This window comes from Lissotriton vulgaris, chromosome 7, assembly GCF_964263255.1.
Source record: "Lissotriton vulgaris chromosome 7, aLisVul1.2, whole genome shotgun sequence".
Lineage (NCBI taxonomy): Eukaryota > Metazoa > Chordata > Amphibia > Caudata > Salamandridae > Lissotriton > Lissotriton vulgaris.
Genome location: NC_141695.1, coordinates 890,468,665 through 890,488,171, shown reverse-complemented (window position 1 = coordinate 890,488,171; position 19,507 = coordinate 890,468,665). Strand labels below are relative to the sequence as shown.

The following is a 19,507-nucleotide window of genomic DNA, read 5'->3' as shown; positions in this document are numbered from 1 at the left end:
CCAGTGTAGTGCCTGGAGTAGAGGGGTGGCACGATAAAATTTGGGCAGGCCATGAATCAGGCGAGCAGCCTGGTTCTGCACTAGTTGCAGATGGTGAATAGCATAGGCCGGCGCGACATTATAGATTATGCTGCCATAATCAAGGCGTGAGAGCACCATTGCCATCACGATGATTTTTAGAGCCGGGAGGGAAAAGAAGCGGGAGATCTTCCTGATTGTCCTGAGGGAAAAGAAACAAGAGGACACAACAGAACTAACCTGAGAGTGAACAGAAAGTTGGGAGTTAAGAAGAATACCGAGAGTTTTGACTTTAGGGACTGGGAGTTGGGGAACACCAAGTGAAGGGGGCCAATGGGACGGAGACCAGGGGCTGCAACCACCTCCGGTCAAGACCAGCTCCGTCTTGTCCGGATTGAGTTTGAGGTGGTTGCAATTCATCCAGTCCTGAATGAACAACATGACAGTTTGGACATTCTGGGTGGATGAGGGAGAATGGGAGAGGTTAAAGATTGGCTGGAGGTCATCGGTGTAATTAAACACCGTGACCTTGAGCTTCTGCAACATAAAAATGAGGGGGTAGATGTATAAATTAAACAAAAGAGGGGAAAGTGAAGAGCCCTGAGGAACACCACACACTACCTTGCGGGAGGAGGCAGTGAAACCGGCAAGGTGGTCCGCCTGAGCCCTCTCGCTCAGGAAGGACTCGAGCCACGCGAAGGCTAGGCCCTCTATGCCCGCCGCCCTGACACGGGTGAGAAGGATGGAGTGGTCCACCATGTCAAAAGCGGCGGACAGATCTAGAAGGATGAGGGCTTGCGGGAGGTTGGTGTCGATGCCTTCACGTAGCCCGTCCATCACTGAGATCACCACCTTCTCCGTAGAGTGGAGGGGCCGAAAGCCCGCCTGGCGAGGGGAGAGGCAGTGATTTGTCTCCACGTGGGTGCTCAGGGTGCTAGTCACATGGGTTTCTAAAACCTTACCCAAGTAAGGCAGGAGAGTGATGGGGCGATAGTTAGAAGGGGATGATGGGTCGGCGCCGGCCTTTTTTAAGATAGGGATGACGACCGCGGATTTATGGGGGGTAGGGACAACCCCATTGCTGAGTGAATCGTTGAGGAGTGTGAGGGGCGGGTAGGACAAGCTAGGAAGATTTCTCTAAGGATATGAGCAGGGGCAAAGTCCAGGGGGGAGCCCGACTTCACCCTTGAAGCAGGGGGAGGAGTTTGGCTTTGGTCAGGAGGGGAATGGTAGTTAATTTAGGGATGGTGGGAGGGGGGGGGGGATTGATGAATGTGGAGGATGGAGGAGAGATGTTGGTTTTAATCTTTGCGACCTTTTCAACGAAAAAATCGTTGAGCGAATCGCAGAGGGATTGGGAGGGGGGAATCGTAGCCGTAGCTCTATCAGATGAGGCCAGTTCATGCACAGTGGCAAAAATTCCTTTTGATTGAGACTCCGCTGCCAGTATCCTATTAGAGTAGAATTCAGTTTTGGCGTCAAGAATGCCTTGTTTGTATATCTTGAGAACAGATAAATAAGTGGCTTTTAGAACAGGGCAATACGCTCTTCTCCATGCTCGCTCGGCTCTCCGTGCGGCCAGTTTCTTCTCCTTAAGGTGTAAGGTGAACCAGCGGTTAGCAGCGTGGGCTCGCTTGACCGTGATTCGCCTCAAGGGGGCGAATTCGTTGCCCGCTTGGGTCAGCCAGTTATTAATGGTAGCCAGCTGAGCAGGAGCTGAAAGGCCGGAAAGGTCAGGGCTGGATTTGGCCAGAGACGAGCAGAAGGATGGCATGTCGGCTTTGCCCTATTTCCTAACCCAGGTGTTCTTAGGGAGCGGGGGCTTAGTCTCTGGGGCTAGGGCAAGGGAAAATGAAATTAGAGAGTGGTCAGACAGGAACAAGGGGAAATGAAGGTGGGTGTGGTGGGGATATTCAGGGTCCAGACCTGATCCAACGTGTGGCCCTGTATGTGAGTGGGGCTGTGAATGTGAGGTGTAAAGTTAAGGCTAGTCATGAGATCGGTGAACTCCTTGGAGAGGGAGCTTTCAGCAGGGTCATTCGGCCAGAAGTTAAGGTCGCCTAGGCTAGCACTGACTAGTTGTTTATTACTAGTGTGGCCAGAAGATCTTGGAGGCTGGAAACAAAAGAAGGGGTGGAGTGAGGGGGGCGGTAAATAAGAACAGAGGTCAGGGGAGCCTGATGGGAGGTCGACCGGGTTACCAGGTAGTCTACTTCAGGAATGGGAGGGAAGGGGAGGATCTGGAAATGGAGGTCAGTGCGAGCTATCAAGGCCACTCCGCCGCCTCTTCTGCCCTCCGGTCGGTCCGCTCGAATGGCAGAGTATGAGGGGGGCAGTGCAGCTAGAACGTTAGGCAGGGAGTCGGCCTTGAACCAGGTCTCCGTTAAAAACAGGCGATCCGGTTCATGTGTATCGATGTAATCGAATAGCTCGTACTGATGATTGACCGCCGACCTGGTGTTCAGGAGCGTGGCCGCGGTATGAAATACCGGAGTGTAGAGGGTAGGGGGGGGGGGGGGGGGGAAAGAATAGGCGGGAGGGTGGTGGGCAAGGAGATCAGCCGTGATATAATAGCGGGTGGAGTGCGGGAGGGGAGGAAGAGTAGACCAAGATGGGTCAGGAGGTCGGTGACAGAGGGTCCAATCGAACCGGGATGCCAGTATGAGCAGAGATGGGAAGAAGAATATGTGAGTAAAGGGACATAATGAGGTGCCCCTTGCCCCGGCCTGCCGCGGACGGGCGCGACTCTGGCACGCCTACGTCGCGCTCGTCCGCTGCGCTGACACGTGGGCCGTTTAAATGGAGGAGTACGTGGGGGGAGTGGCGTGGGTGGGGTAAGCCGATCCAGCCCAAGCCAAGATGGCGGCCGCGGCCGCTGTAAGCCCGCGATGTCAATCAGCTCACAGACAGCCACGCACAGCCCCTAGGATCCAAGGTAAAGGTTAGTAACCTGTTGACTTTCAGGGCAGGTTAGTGCACAATTAAAAACCATCAATTCCAGCATTAACAGAAGCGTGTCACCGCTCTCAATCAGCGTGACAAAATGCGCTAGTTTAAAAACGAGAGAGCAGCCATCCAGCTCCTGCCAGCGAGCCCACTGCCACCGGGCTGCTCGCAATCACTGGGGAGGCGTCAAAGACACTCATAAATGGAGGAGTAGCGTGGGGGGAGTGGCGTGGGTGGGGTTAGCCGATCCAGCCCAAGCCAAGATGGTGGCCACGGCCGCTGTAAGCCCGCGATGTCAATCAGCTCACAGACAGCCACGCACAGCCCCTAGGATCCAAGGTAAAGGTTAGTAACCTGTTGACTTTCAGGGCAGGTTAGTGCACAATTAAAAACAATCAATTCCAGCATTAACAGAAGCGTGTCACCGCTCGCAATCAGCGTGACAAAATGCGCTAGTTTAAAAACGAGAGAGCAACCATCCAGCTCCTGCCAGCGAGCCCACTGCCACCGGGCTGCTCACAATCACTGGGGAGGCGTCAAAGACACTCCTAAATGGAGGAGTAGCGTGGGGGGAGTGGCGTGGGTGGGGTTAGCCGATCCAGCCCAAGCCAAGATGGCGGCCGCGGCCGCTGTAAGCCCGCGATGTCAATCAGCTCACAGACAGCCACGCACAGCGCCTAGGATCCAAGGTAAAGGTTAGTAACCTGTTGACTTTCAGGGCAGGTTAGTGCACAATTAAAAACGATCAATTCCAGCATTAACAGAAGCGTGTCACCGCTCGCAATCAGCGTGACAAAATGCGCTAGTTTAAAAACGAGAGAGCAACCATCCAGCTCCTGCCAGCGAGCCCACTGCCACCGGGCTGCTCGCAATGGTCAAGTATGCCATGATGATTTGGGTGAGGCTTTTCTATCCAGAATCCTTGTTCTTCCCCACTATACGGTAGTGCTAAACAACTATGTTGACTTCTAAAATGTTTCCTGTTGTATCTTATTTGGGCTTGTGATTCATGTGTGGAGAGTATGCGGTGGAAACTAGTAGCCTCTAGCTCTGCCGTTGTGGTTCATAGCAAATAAATATGTCTGATCTCTAGGTAGTTGAGCATGCCTTTATTTTGCTGTTCGTGTTTTGTGTTGTAATTCATGGTAACTGACAGTGGCGGTTCTCCCATGGGGGCGTTTGGGCGCCGCCCCACCTGTTTTCTCGCCGTGCGAGAAGAAGGCAGAAACAAATGGTAGTTATTTATTAATAACTACCATTTGTTTCTGCCTGCCCTTCTCGCACGGCGAGAAAGCAGTCAGCCGTCAGCCGATTCCGAACTTCCTGGTTTCTAGAGCCTCAGGGCAGTGGGGAGTGGCTTGGGGGAGTGGCTTGCCCACTGTTGTGAATACGTACTGTTTGGACAGCCTGAGAGGCTGTTCAAACAGACAGTATTAGCAACAGTGGGCAAGCCGCTCCCCCAAGCCTCCTCCCACTCTCTGTTCTGCAGGATGCAGACTGTGAGCAATGACGTATTTAGGGCAGCCGGCCGAACCAATCAGCGCCGGCTGCCATGGAGGGGAGGGAGGCTGCCTGCAGCAGCCTTCAATGACGAGAGCCCACATTCAAATCCAGGACGAAGGCGGGAGCAGTCTCGGGACGGAGTCAGCGCGGGAACGAAGCCATTAAGCCAAGGTAAGTTTTTTCATTTATATTCATTGTATTTTGAGATCCATTCATCTCTTGTTCCCTTGCAGTATACTGAAAAGGAGGTAAACTAAACGTTCATAAAAATGTTGTTTTTTTTTTAAAATGTAAACAGCGCAGTGGTTTACCAGCCGTAACACTGAAGGGTGCTAATTTTATGGCAAATGTGCACATGGATCGCAAGCAAGAATGCCGTAACTCGCGAAAATTCGAGACACTGGCTCAAAGGGGGCTGATCCGATGCCCCATACTATAAGTTGTGGTGGGCGCAAGAAAAATGTATGTGAATTAGTGCTGTGTGCTTTGAATGGGTGTGTGCATGGGTATGTGCTAGCGAATGATGGGTTTATGTGTGCGCTTGTGAATGGATGGGTGGGAGTGAGTATGTGTGTGCTTGTGAGGGACGGGAGGATGGGACTGTGCTTGTGCGTTCCCACGGCCCGCCCCACTAATCGTCGACATTACGAGCCGCCACTGGTAACTGATGCATTGTAATGGTGACATTCCTTAGGTAATGGTCAAGAATGGAGTTATAAAGGTTAGAACGTGTTATTTCACATTATATTGGTGCTTTCTGAGTAGTTGGAGGACACATAAACAGTACTTTAGGACTTCTGTACTGACAAAGATCCCTACCATAAACTCCACCGGAGAAGGTTGAAACCCAAACCGTGGATACCAGTAAAACTAGGAGGAATGTGCAGTTAATGCCTGTGGGCATTTTAAAATGTGCAAGCTATCAAAGATCTAGCGAGAGATCACCGTAGCCTTTCTAAGAACACTCAATGTTAAAGGACATATATCTGGATATGGGATGTAAACGTGATACATGTCCAAGGTTGTTTTAAGGTATACCAACTAGCCAGTACCCTAAAGGCTTCCAGTTGCCAAACACCCTTGGTCCATTAACGCTATTACATAATCTGACTGGTCAAGCGTCACTCACATTCTGAGGTGGTATTGCACCATGGGATTGAATTAGTCTCTTCTGTGTGCCGTGCCACTGAATCGTAGAACCGAAAGGTTGTACCTGACTTCCTAACTGGGTGCAAGTCAGTCTGATCCAGGATCAGGCGTTTCTGGTTACTTGGATGTGTGGAGTGTTACACTGCCTGCATAGATCCCTGCTCTTCTTTTGTGTGTCCTCTGTTACGGTCCTAGTATGGCCGACTCTTTCAACTCCTTGGCTCTGTAGTTAAAACTGTTGAGAAGACTGATGACTGCAGAATCAGTAATTGTGCAACCTTTTCTGCACTAGGAAGTGGGAGCCCTACTTCCCCAGTTCTTGGACATATTGCATCACATGCTATTGCCACTGGGGAGTATGTCCCTCCTGGTAATCATCCAGTAGAGGTTTATTGTGAGGTTGGTCCAACTAAGATGCTTGCTCCCATTCCAGATCTTGAAAAAAAGGCAAGAGATCGCCCCACGATCTCTAATCCAGTTGCAGGGTTTGCACCTTTCTGGGTCAGGGCCAGCACAAACCATGTCGGAGCAGGTGGATTCCAGTAGCAGATAGCTCTGACAGGATGAACCTCTCTGATGATGTACAGCTTAAACATAAGCATCCTCTGCCTGCTCATCTTTTTTCATGTCCAAGAACCAAATGCTACCATGCAGATGTTGTACCACAAACATTCCTGGATGCCCAGAGAAAAAAGCTAAAAGCCAGGGGAGCTAGCTGCATTTGCTGTCTGGAGTTCGTTTTTGTGCCAACATATAGTGTAGCTTTTGGTATGTCAGTAACTGACTTTTAACATCACGATCTCTTCTAACTATATTGTTACTTGTTTAGCTGCTCTCTCTAGGTTTGCTCCAGGACACTAATGCTGATCAACAGGGTAGGACTGAAGCTCTAGTTGATCTGGAATTCAAAAGTCACCAGATCAAGATTAGTCAACTGTTTTCTGTCATCAGGTTTCCAGAATTAATTAAATAAATTACATTTCGAGTACCAAATTAAGTTATAGGCAAGTAACTTGTCTTTTGTGCTGTCATGGATACTTTTAATTAGCAACTGGTAAATCGTCCATAAAAATGCGTTCATCTGAAAGTGTATGTCCAGTACATCCGAATTGAAAGAAAAGCAGTCATTGGAAGCTACATTTGCAAAAACCACATAGAGGCAATAAACTATGGGTGAAGGGGTTTGTGTAGAAAAACCCCTTTGCAAAATTAGGCTTACTTAAGTAGCTGACCTTACTGGATGAGGTCTCCCATGTTTCTCCTTGTTATATTTTTATTATATTTGTATTCTTCTTTCCCATGTCGAACTGATAAACCTAAAGTTGTTTGGGATCATAGATGCTAGTTATTTATATTAGACCTGAAATAGGTTGGAAGGTAATTTTTAAATCTCGTCCCTTTGGTAAGTAGTCAAGTAGATATATTTAACCTTAACTTTACCATAAAAATTCACTAGTAATTTATTGTATTTAAAATTTCTGCTAGTGTGCCAACATTTTTTCACCAGTTCGATTTATTTTTTGTTTTTTGAACTTTAGAATAAAGTGGCACCAAAAGCAACTCCGCAAATTAAAGGAGTACCCGCAAAGGACACTTCAATCTCAAACAAGAGTAAAATCGCTACTATGACTCCCAAAAAAGTGTCTGCTTCACCTGGAAAAGCAGCCACTCCTGCAAAGGCTCCTGGGAAGGCTGTTCAGCAGGCTGAGAGCTCAGGAAGTAGTGAATCATCTGATAGCGAAGCAGAGGTGCAGGTAAGTCTGGGCTTTGCTGAATGGGGTGAGAAATAAGTGGAACATTCTTTGTACAAACTGAAACAGCAGTTGAAATATTTTTAAATAACAAGAGTACCGAATTTATTCTTTTTAAAAAAATTTTTTATTTCAAGCAACAGCCACTTTTTTGCTCTGAGCGTAGACTTCAAACACATTTGAAGTGCATGAGAAGCAGGCCAGTACAGCATATGTTCAGTGTGGCTTTTTGCTATACTCTGGATGGGCCTTGAGATACTCTACATGTCATCACTTACCACATGAACCTCAAATCTAAACCTAGAATGAGGCAGTTTGGTATTAGTGTAGGCTTTTGGAATGCTTTAAAACTGAGCTTGTTATATAGAGCAACTTGCTTATTTTCAACAACAAATTTTGAATACTTATGTGAACGGCTTACTAGCCCTTCCCTAGTCTTAAGCTGCCTTTAGCTTATTAGCAACCCAAGCTCTGTCTGACCATGCAGCAATGTACAAATGTAATAAAAAGTGCTTCCCCGAGCTGAGGCATTACTTGGTGCTTTATTATTCATTCTCCAAGGCACGGCATTGGAGACCTAATTAAAACAAATTCCTTGGTTGTAACTGCAGAGCACTATACTAACACATCCCAAAGTAGACCTGATTACTTTTCATCTGTTTTTTTCTGCTGATGGTATAAGGGTGTCCAGGTAGCTGACATAACAAAGTGAGGTTGAGATGGATCAAATGATGGAGGAAGACGGGTGGGGCATTAGGAAAGAATTAGGGTGGTTGTTGGTCTGTGAGTTACCAGAAGTAAATTTGTTCAAAAGTGTCTTATGTTAGCATTCTTTGGATTGACGACCTGAGAGAGGGTAGTTATAAGGGCGTCAATTGTATCAAGGTCCTCAAGTGACGATCCTGTTCATCAAGGGGAGAGGAGTTGACCTAACGTCTAGGGTGGGCGACCTTGAATCTGGGGAACTGGGTTTGAGTCTCGGCAATGATGCCCAACATCCTGATTCTGGGCAAATCACTTAATCTCCCCATGCCTAACAGAAATTTGTGTCCTTATGTAACGCAACTGCTGCTATGTAAAGCGCACTTATAGCCAATACGGGTCAAGTTAGCTCTATATATTACAGCTCCATTGTGTGTGCCTAGAAGGGATAGGGCCGTGATTGTAATGTGTTGCAATGAAAGTTTTGGGAATGGGTCTGGACCTGGTGTCTGAATTATGTTCAGCAAGAGACCAGTTTCTCCATCATAAAAACATGTGATTATAGTTCGTTTCCCTTCCTAAACAGAGTGCAATGCCTGTATTGTTCTTAACACAGACATTTTCTGTACTGGTGGGCAGGGTGGTAATGCAAGATACAGCAGTTTATTTGTGAAAATGACACCAGTAGGCAACAGTATTATCCAAATGTAAACACACTTGCTAAGATGCTCACTGTACATGCAGTTCAAATAGTAGAATTAAACACATTCACAGCACAAACCAATGAAGGGCAGTGATTCATATGATGGGTTTATTTAACTGCTACTTATTTTAATGTGTCATAGCACTATTAATGTGATCGCATTTCCCATCTTCAGAGCTGGGGCGAGGGGCATAGGATGCTGACATATTTTATATTGAAGCAACTGTGATGTTTACCTTTTGAGTATCTTCAATAACTGTTCACTGATTTTCAACTTTATTGTCCATAAGTTGGGGTGTTTGGAAGGTTCAGAAACCCCTCAGTTGGTCGCTGATGTCTCCTGTTTGTTTGAGACTGCCTTATTGTATGCTTTCTTTGTAAGTGATGTCTTCTATTTATTCAGCCTCCAATTGTTAAAACTCCTACACCTGGTAAAGCTACAGCTGCATTAACCAACCCAAAGTGGCAAATGTCAGACAGCGGAAGCACTGCCACCTCTAGTGATGAGGAAGAGAAAAAAGTTGGAAAGAAGCCTGCTTCAACTAAAGGTGAGATTCTAGGACTGAAAGACACTGGTTCTGTCACCCAAGATATGTCTTAGTTTTTGATGGATGCTTGTTCATGTAGATTCCTCTCCTTTCAATATCCCTTTTGCCGGATTGGCTCTGGACACATCTGCTAAAGTTTTCCAACGTGAGGCCAGAAGTGTATTAATAGGGACTCCACCAGAATCCTGTAGCCCCCATTGCAGCGCATTGACATCAGTTCTGTTTTTTTCTGTACCTTTCAATGCTCTACGGAGCATTTCCCCAAAGCAGATGTGATTTACTTTTTTTTGTTTTGTTTTTGGCTCTCAAATTCTTTTGGTGAAGGGCTATGAAACATGTCCTCACCAAAAATTTGAAAAGACAAAAGGACAGCTGTGTTGCACTCCTATGTAACAAACTGAACTCTATATTCAGTAAGTAAGTAAATCTTTATTCGGTTTTCAAAGTACATAAAAAAACCATAAAAGAGTTTCAACAATACATATCTTATCATATACAACCGCCAAATTATTACTTTTACATTATAAAAAGGATGATTTTCCCCTCATTAAAATTTATAATACATTAAAGCTTTAGAAAAAGTTTAAACATGTCAAGCGTTTTTAGGTTTATCTCAGTTTATTCAGTAGAAACAAATCTTGTAGAATATAAAGTGTGCACCTGCTGAGGTGGTTCTGCCTACCACCTTATTCAAAACTGAAAAGAAAACTAGGACAAAACGTCTTAGAGAGAAAGTGCACTACTGCAAAGCACTCGAAGAGTGTCGACTACATAATCAACTCTGTCTAATGTATTCATATACTTAAAACACACATTTTTAACAAAATAAGAAACAATACATCACATTATCCCATTGAATTAGCTTGACACCATCACTCCGTTGCTTCAACTATGTCTTTTCAATCCAATTATGGAATTCTCAAAAACCGTTCTTTGACTCTCCAATGTCAATCGCAAGTGCCGTGCATGGATAATACAAATACCAATGCATTTCGAGTGAAAAAACACCCTTCCGGGTAATCTCCAAACAAATCATAACTGCAATGAGTATACATCATTAATTGCATGAAAACAATTTTAACAAAAGGCCTTTTTTGAGAGGTAAGTATGTATTAAAAGCAATAGTCTGTTTTTGTAGACTCAGATCCAACTCAGTCAAATACTAAAATACCATAGAAAAAAATAACCATCATTAGAAAAAAAATGGTATGTGCAAAAGAGTAGAAACTAGAAATCAGTCTGTGCTCTGTGTAACAGTCACCTCGCTATCAAAAACTCTTAATCCAGACTAGGATCCACATGTATCGCACTGTACTATAACCTTCCAGTCATCAAGGAGATAGTAAAACCAGTAATGCTGGTGTCTGTTATTAAAAATCAATTCTCTTAGGAACCAGCAAGGTCACCCAGCTTGCAGGGTCAATTACGCTGTGATGTGAGAGATAAGACAATAATACATAAAGTGTCTCATAGGCTAAATACCAAACTTTAAATGTACACACACTTCTTACAAACTACCAGAGCCGAATGCTTGAATAACTAACTTTCCATCTATTCTGAGACTCTCCTAAATGCAGTCTCTAGATGTGTTATATGTCCCAAAAAATTCCATTAATCCCTTTTGCAGGTGCAATGAACAGATGTCTATCTCAGACCCACACGACTGTCTGTGTCAATAAAGCTACAGGTGACCAAGATCTAGGATCAATATGAGATCCGTTTTACCATCCCACTCCTCTTATAAATTTTGGTAGGATAAGTGAAGACACAAAAGAAAAGCAGCACTCTGCTTTCCCAAGGAGGCCTTTAGAATCCATCGGAAAGTCATGACCATAGCCCTGGCTCACGAGTCCTGCCGATATAGAGTTGATGGTGTCTTAGGGGTCTTGCTGGTGCCACAATACCAGTGTTGACCCAGACTCTGCCTAACGCAGTGCCAATGGCTGTATTGACACTAGCTTTTCTCTGTTATAGGCGCAATTGGACCATTGAGAGCATGTAGGGCAGTGTGTGGCAGCTCGCCTGCAGACGAACCCCTGATGCCAAATGTCCCTGCTGTGTCATTTGGATCCTTTCTGATGCCGTAGAATTCATTCCAACACCAGGGCTGTTGTTGATTCTGGCATGGTCAATTCCTCCTCACCAGAATGCCTTAAGGGCCCCTTATAATTCCAGTCAAGTGTCTGAGATCCAAGACAAAGGCACAGTGCCTGCTTGAAGAAGACAGTGTAGCGAGAATCTGCTTGTCCCCAGCAGCAATTTTGGAATATCACACAATGCTTTTAGGATGGTCTCCGATCTTGGTCTTCCTGCAGAGGAGCATAGAGAGGAAGAGGGTGATCCATTCATGCCCTTCTCTCTGACACAGCAGATCTGGTTCGCAAGAATGCCAGTAGGCTAGATAAATCCCCCATCATTATTACTACTCTACTCTCAAGGTCTACTCCAATGAAGATGGCTTCCTTCCATGGTGTCCTCATGGTGGCGTGTGACTCTTGAACTGCTTCTCCCTTTGGTTGAGCACAGACCAAATATAAAAGTCCTGTAGTCGGCTGCAATATCAGCGCGCCTTTACTTTTAGTGATGCCCTCCTAGAGGCAGTTAAGGAGCCTTGGGCGAAGCACACTTCATTGCCTTTCAGTAAGTGCTACAGTGCTACAGTAGCGAGGTGCTATGTGCCTGTCCTTGGGGATCTGGCCTTTCCGTCTGGTCGGCCCTCTCTGAAGAGCTGAGTGGTCCAGTCCTTTTCCACAACCATATATAAACACACTCTCCCGTAAGGTACCCTGGGGAGGGAACTAGAGGCTCCGGGGTCTCAAGGGTGAGCTGGCCTCCCGACACAGCATATGTACAGAAAATACGCTCCCCAAGAAGTTTGCAATTTATAGAGATATGTGATGTATCCCTCCCAACGCTTCTCTGTCTAGCGCATAAAATGTTTTAGGATGCCACATTGTTTTTTAACACACATTGTGATCCATTCTGAATTAGAAGTGCCTACCTGACTCCAGGTGTAGACCCGCTCTCTATCAAACTGAGGTTTTGGAGAGTGAGGTTTGTCCTATGATGAAGAATGGCAGCTGTGCTGGATAAGATTAATCGATGACTTGCTAATCATCTGGGACGGATCCCCAGAAGACTTTAAGGAATATCACACCATCATCAATGGGGTATGCCAGGAATAAATCTAATTTACGAAATTAGCAACCAAAAGATAACCTTCCTGGACACGTATATATATATCAAGGACAATCAAATTCAAACAACTTTGCACAGAAAATCGACTGCAACAAACGCCACCTTGGAGGCAACAAGTTTCCATCAAAGTTCATTGATATCCAGCATCCCCTACGGGGAATTTCTCCGAATAAAACGGATATGCTGTGAGGAAAATGAATGGCAAAAGCATAGCGAGGAGACAAAAAGAAGATTCAAAAACCGCAAATACAATCGGGGGATTATTGAACAATGCTGGATGAGGGCAAATGCGAAACCCAGAGGGGAATGCCTAAACAAACAAATTAAAAATAAAGGAGAGCAAGAACCAATCAGATTAATCACAGATTTCTCTGAAGGCAGCAAAACGGTGGTAAACATCCTGAAAAAAAATTGGCGAATATTACATCTGGATAAAACAGTAGGCAAGATAGTAGGAAAACATCCAACGGTAACCTACAGAAGAGCGCCAAATTTGAAAGACCATCTCATCCACAGCCACTGTAAAACCAAAAATGACAATAAGGATTGGCTAAAAACCACGGGTTTTATCAAATGTTACGGATGTAAAATGTGCCAGATCGCAAAACAAACTAAAGAAGTCAAGATGCCAAACAATAAAACCTGGCAGATACGCCAATTAATCACCTGCAAAACCGAATTCACCATCTATGGCATAGAATGCCCATGCCCGCTCATGTATGTGGGTAGCACAAAGGGTGAACTAAAAAAGCGCATCATGGAACACGCCAGAGCCACCACTCATAAAGATCGAGCAAACGCGGTGGCAAAACATATGGAACAGGCACACAATGGGGACTGGCTGAAACTGAAATTCTTTGGAATTGAGAAAATACCTAAACACATTCGAGGAGGGGACCGAGAAAAGACCCTAAGACAAAAAGAATCACGACATATAATACATTTCAGAACTTTAAATCCATACGGCCTGAATCAATCTGAAGTTATATATTCACTTGTGAACAAGAACATGATGAATGTATTTTAATGAATGCTGCAGTAACATCAATAAAACATTGGTAAATGGACACTGAATACTAAAACTATGTAATACTGGTGAGATCGAAGGTGGTCAAAACAATGTAAATATCACGATTCCCACTGAAGGGATTGAAATCGAACTTGCACTAACTAACAAATCCCACTGGAGGGATCCAAAAAGGAGGAAACGAAGGTGAAAAACATAAAACCCAAGGATTAAAAAACTGATGGACAATTGAAAACCGCAAAAATATTGAAAATAAGGTGTAATTATTTTCCAATGTATAATTTGATAAGATGTACAACTTAAGTTGAATTTTATTTAAAAACTACATTAACCACAATGCTTAGCAGTTAGGCTCAGGAAATGATGTAGCATCTAATTGAATGCCTTAAATATTGTGAAAAAATGGCAGGAAGTTGATCGTGAGCAAGATGCCAGGAGCATCGAAACGCGTAGATCGAATGCTTTCATTTGCCTTAACAATTTGAAAATAAACGAAAATTGTGGAAAATCAAAAGGAGTGCGCCCATATCCTTTCTAAGGAAGTGCAAAGATATATATATATATATATATATATATATATATATATCTATATATATATATATATATATATCTATATATATATATATATATCTATATATATATATATATATCTATATATATATATATATATATATATCTATATATCTATATATCCTACTGCCGGTTGCCAGTAGGTAGTTATAGTTAGGACATAGCTACCATAGGAAATCCGCAACATTCTATTGGGAATAACTTTGGCGCCAGTTGAGGAATTCGCGTGTAATTTTCCAAAATTTTGGCCCGCTCCTTCCCTGAACCCTGAAAGTTTCGGGGGGATTTGTGAAGTGGGGGCTGAGAAAAAAGGGGTTTCCCAAAACCTATTTTCCCCATGCAATTTTCCATAGGACGTTCAGACACGGCTACAGCCCGAACGGCTGAACGGAATTGCGTCACACTTTGCAAAATTGTAGGGACTGGTACGCAGATGTGCCTTTGCTATATTTGGTGAAATTTGCTCTGGTGGTTTTTTTTTTAAAATTAACTTCAAAAACACATAAATATCTATAGGCGCGCTCCGAGCGCTCAGCGGTACGCGTACCGGGGAGCGCACCCGGCGCGCTACGGGAGCGCGCAAACGGAAAGCTGATTGGCTGTCGGATGCCTGTCAACATTCTAAATAGTCCGGAGAGTCCGCCATCTTGTGTCTCGGTAGAATCGAGACACAAGAGGTGAAAATAAAAATGGGGAAATGTTTAAAAGGGGGCAGGGTACACACCCTCTGACCCCCTAGGTTTTCTGAGGGGGGCCTAGAAGGACCCTGAAGAGTAAAACACTTTTTTTTGTGCAATTTTTGCGGGGTAAGCGCTGGGTGCATTCCCATGTACGCTCACCGGTACGCGCACCCTGAGCTCACCACTTCACTCACTCCTTCACAATATATAAAGAATATAGCTCTTTTTGGAGAATTGGAGGTAGTTCTAAAAAGAACTGGTTTTTTTCTTCTTTTTTTTTTTTTTTTTCTTTTTCCGAACGTTGTAAATTTTTTTTGGTATTTTTATCAGAACAAAAGCAAAAATAGGGAATGCCAAACTGCTCAACAGGAGCAAAAAAAGGGGAAAAATTAGGGCTGGGGAGGGCAGCGGTGTTCTTCCCTTTTGCGAACAATCAGGAGGATACTCTGCTCTCCAACACAAAGCAGTTCATTACACTGCTTACAACGAATGTTGATGTAGCTGAAAACAGGTTGAATGTTGGGAATCCGCTCCACTGATCTTCCTCTCCCCGATGATGTTTGTCCTCCGGTGGAAGTTGAGGCGCCATCTCTTGGGGGATTACGTGCCAGGTCTCTGACACTCTCCCGGGCATAGTTCTGGGGGTGCCTCCTTTGAACATGCCTGATCATTGTTGAGTTGCCAAAACTATATTTTCTTCTAGGGTCACCCCATGAAAGAACAGTTTTTGGCAAATTTTGCACTCCACTTTTGGAGCATTAACCTTTTTCTCTCCTGGTGGAATAGTAAAAAATTTCCAGATAAAGTGCTCCTTCACCTTTGGCTGAGGAGTTTCTTCCTGATTAACCCATCCGAGTCCTCACTGCTGCTAGGTGGTCTTGCAGCCATTCTTTCTAAAGTAATGAAGAGAAACGGGGAACAGGTCTTGCTCTCTCCAAAGTGAAAGAGGTAGTGAAGGAAATGGGTGGGGTTTTCATTAGTTGTAAAAAAAAAAAGCTGTAAAGAACCAATGAAAAGTGTTATATTAATGTCACATGACTTGACGCGCTTACGCTGCGCGCACCGGAGCGCTTCCGGGGGCCCTTACGCTGCACGAACGTATGCGCTTCAGGGGGCCCCTTACACGGCACGAACGTAGGCGCTTCCGGAAGCGCTTACGCGGCGCGCCTAAATGACGTTTTGCTAGCTTTTCGGAAATATGTTTAAAGTTAAAATACGGGTATTTAAAATCAAAAATAGTACTTTTATAAGTATGCCACTAAATGTCTTGCATTATTTTTTACTTTAAATACATACTTTGTTTTTTCTCGCACGCTGGAATAGCGCTCTCGCTGCGCTCTCGGGTAAGCTCACCAGTGCGCGCACCCTGAGCGCTCAGAGACAAAATTATGAGAAAAAAAAACCTACAAGAAAAATAAATTGAAAAATTAATTTTAGAAAAAAAATAATAATAATTAAGTTATAAAAATCAGCTACTAAAAAAAAATAATCACTTTAAAAATCGTAGGTTACAAACTCGATATAGTAAGGAATTGGCTTTTAAAAAACCTTTGAAATTCACTGAAAAAAACATAGGTTTCACACCAGTTATATTTAGCTGAACATTTTACTCCTACAAAACCATTGAAATTCCCCCGTTATAGTTAGTTGGACTCCCTATAACTCGCGCGCCCGCAATCCACTGCTGATGTCTCATATTACATCATTCATGACATGGTCAGTGACATCCCTGATGGCATCCCTGATGGCATCACTGATGGCATCACTGATGGCATCACTGATGGCATCACTGATGGCATCACTGATGACATAATTCTTGTGATAATACGATGCACCTCCTCACACTCTAATCTAACTTTTGATATATCCAGTGTTAAATATAGACTACCATTCCAGAAACCATTGACATACCAGTTACTACATACGCACTCACTGATTCCTAGGTCTACACACACATTCACCCATATAATCACTCATACATACAGTCACTCATCAATACAACACTATCATATTCACTCATACACCTACCGAGATACTAAACACACTGCCACTTATCGATGGAGTTACTCACACACCTAGTCAGTCATGCAAAGAATCAATCACACTCCCATTTCCTCATCTATACAGTTATACACACATAACCTCAATTATTCAAACATATAAAAACACATACTTACTCTCTTTTACAATCACTAATACAAGTACACATTGATCTATACAGTCACTTACGCAATCACAGGCTCTCATGTATAGTCATTAATATATTCCAACTCTCACATGCACTGCCTGAAAATTTACTCAAATTTGCCTCGTCGACCTCCGGTCCTTCCCTTAAAGTTTGGGGGGGATTCGTGAAGCGGGGGCCGAGATAAAAGGGGGGTCCCGAAACGTGTTTTCCCCATGTTAATTTCCATAGGGCGGTCAAACTCACTTTTAGCCCGAACGGCTGAATAGATTTCCACCAAACTTGGCAAAATTGTAGGGACTGGTAGCCCAATGTGCCTTTGCTATGTCTCAAGATATGTGCTCCAGTGGTTTTTGAGTAATTTAGGTTTTAAAAAATATATATATCTATAAGCGCGCCCGGTACGCTCGCCGGGGAGCGCACCAGGCGCACCACGCGACTTGCGCACGGAAAGCTGATTGGCTCTCGGGTGTCTGTAAACATTCGAAACAGTCCAGAGCGGCCGCCATCTTGTGTCTTGGTAAAATCGAGGCACAAGAGGTGGCAAAAACAAAGGGGGAAATGACCATAAGGGGGCAGAGTAGACCACCCTCTGACCCTCTATGTTTGATGTGGGGGCCATAAAAGGGCCCCGCGGGGCAAAAAAATTTTTTTTTTTGCGATTTGAGTTCGACCATGTCATGAGTGATGTAATATGTGACGCGCGCAAGTTATACTGAGTCCAACTAACTATAACGTGGAATTTCAATAGTTTTATGACAGTAAAATTTCCAGTTAACTATAACTGGTGTGAAACCTATGGTTTTTTCAGTGAATTTAATAGGTTTTTTAAATGCTAATTCATAACTATATATATATATATATATATATATATATATATATATATATATATATATATATATATATATATATATATATATATATATATATATATATATGTATATATATATATAGTGGTGTGGTTCACCTTTCATTTGGTCATTCATGAGAATATAGACTAGTAAAGCATGCTGCTTTACATTCCTTCAAGACTTGGCCTGAAGGCTGCTCTTCACAGCTACTACTAGGATAGCTTTCTATATAGGTTGTCTTTAAACCTACCATCAATAAGGGTTGTTTGGACTGGTGCAAGGTGCCCACTAGAATAGTGGACAGCATATGCCAGGCCAACTTCTCACACCAAGAAGGGTGGTAGTATTCTTCACATACTGAAGCTCAAGCTCCCGATCTTTCATCTGCATAAGGAAATGCTGTCCCTGGCTCAGGTGCTTCTTATGCTGGACACAGAACACAGATGGTGTCCCTCAACTGGCAGGTTGTGTATTTTCATACACTGATCCTGCAGTCACACTTGAACTATCTGCAATTTGTGGTGGGTTCCACTCACTACCAGTTTCAATTTCTTCCTTTCTGGCTGACTTTTGCATCTTGAGTCATTGAAGTTTATGGCGGAGGCCATAGCCGATCTATGTATTGATGACGGAGTTTCAATATTCGAAAATAAGTGTTGCGAATAACAGAGATAAACATTGGAATGAGTCATAAAATTGTATGAAACAATTAGTTTTAAGAAATGTACTTTATTGTTGAACCTAAGGGGCATGTGTTTTGTACCTTGATGTGTGAGACAGGAACTGTACACATCGTTTCAGAGTTTGTTAACCTGACCGGTGCAGGTCAGGTCTCAAGGTAGCACACCACAGATTCCAGTTTACATATGGATTATTGGATTCAATGGATTAGGTGTGCAGGCTATATCCACTATTTCAATCTCCTACAGTTGACCATATGCTTGTTGTTCATGTTAAAGGTTTTCTATCAGCGTGGTCAATTCTCACCTGGAGTCCTCTCCATGCCTCCTGTTGAAAGGGGCAGTATAGCAAAGCACATTGCCCTGAGCCATCCCGTAACCACAGAGAATCCTAGACATTCTGAATATGATTCCAATGTGTTAGACAGGAGCTTGGATTCCTTTACCAACTGTTCTGTGCTTGCTCATTCTGCTGGCTTCTTGCACCCTCCTGATCATGCATGCACACTGGCACATGAGCGCCCTTCAGTGTTGCCTCCACTGGCAGTGGTTCCAACACAAGGACGATCTTGTTGATTCCATTGTGATCTGCAAGGACAATGCAGTGGAGTTATGCTCATGGTATGTTAAGTCTAATTGTTGTGTGCAGGGTATATCCTGGTGGGTGACAGAGGAGAACCTTTCTCACGGGAAGTCCTCCTGTTCCCTTTCGGCTGTAGCCACTGTGGTGGTGGACGCATTCACTTGTGGGTGGGTCGTGCATATGGAGGAACTGGAAATCAGAGGAGCAGAGATTTCATTTAAATCTGTTTGAATGCAGGGCTGTTATGCAGTCCCTTCATAGTCAGTGTGTCTAGATTGTGACTGCCAGTTTGACCGTGATGATAGGCCAAGTAGCAGAGAGAAGCAGGGTTTTATGGTCTCACTGTCTCTCCGGAGTAGTGCTGAGACCCTGGGGTTGGGGGCATCAGCATGGGCTTTGACTGGTAACCAACC

The 19,507-nt window shown here is 44.2% G+C and overlaps 1 protein-coding gene across 5 annotated transcripts in view; it reads left to right on the top strand.

The window, feature by feature from the left end:
• Positions 1 to 19,507, top strand: part of TCOF1 (treacle ribosome biogenesis factor 1) — a 338,714-nt gene that overhangs the window by 202,213 nt on the left and 116,994 nt on the right. For all 5 annotated transcript variants that reach the window (XM_086931305.1, XM_086931303.1, XM_086931304.1 and 2 more), the window contains 2 exons: positions 7,155 to 7,370; positions 9,176 to 9,320. In XM_086931305.1, the coding sequence (XP_086787431.1) occupies positions 7,155 to 7,370; positions 9,176 to 9,320 (361 nt within the window). The remainder of the gene's footprint in view (positions 1 to 7,154; positions 7,371 to 9,175; positions 9,321 to 19,507) is intronic.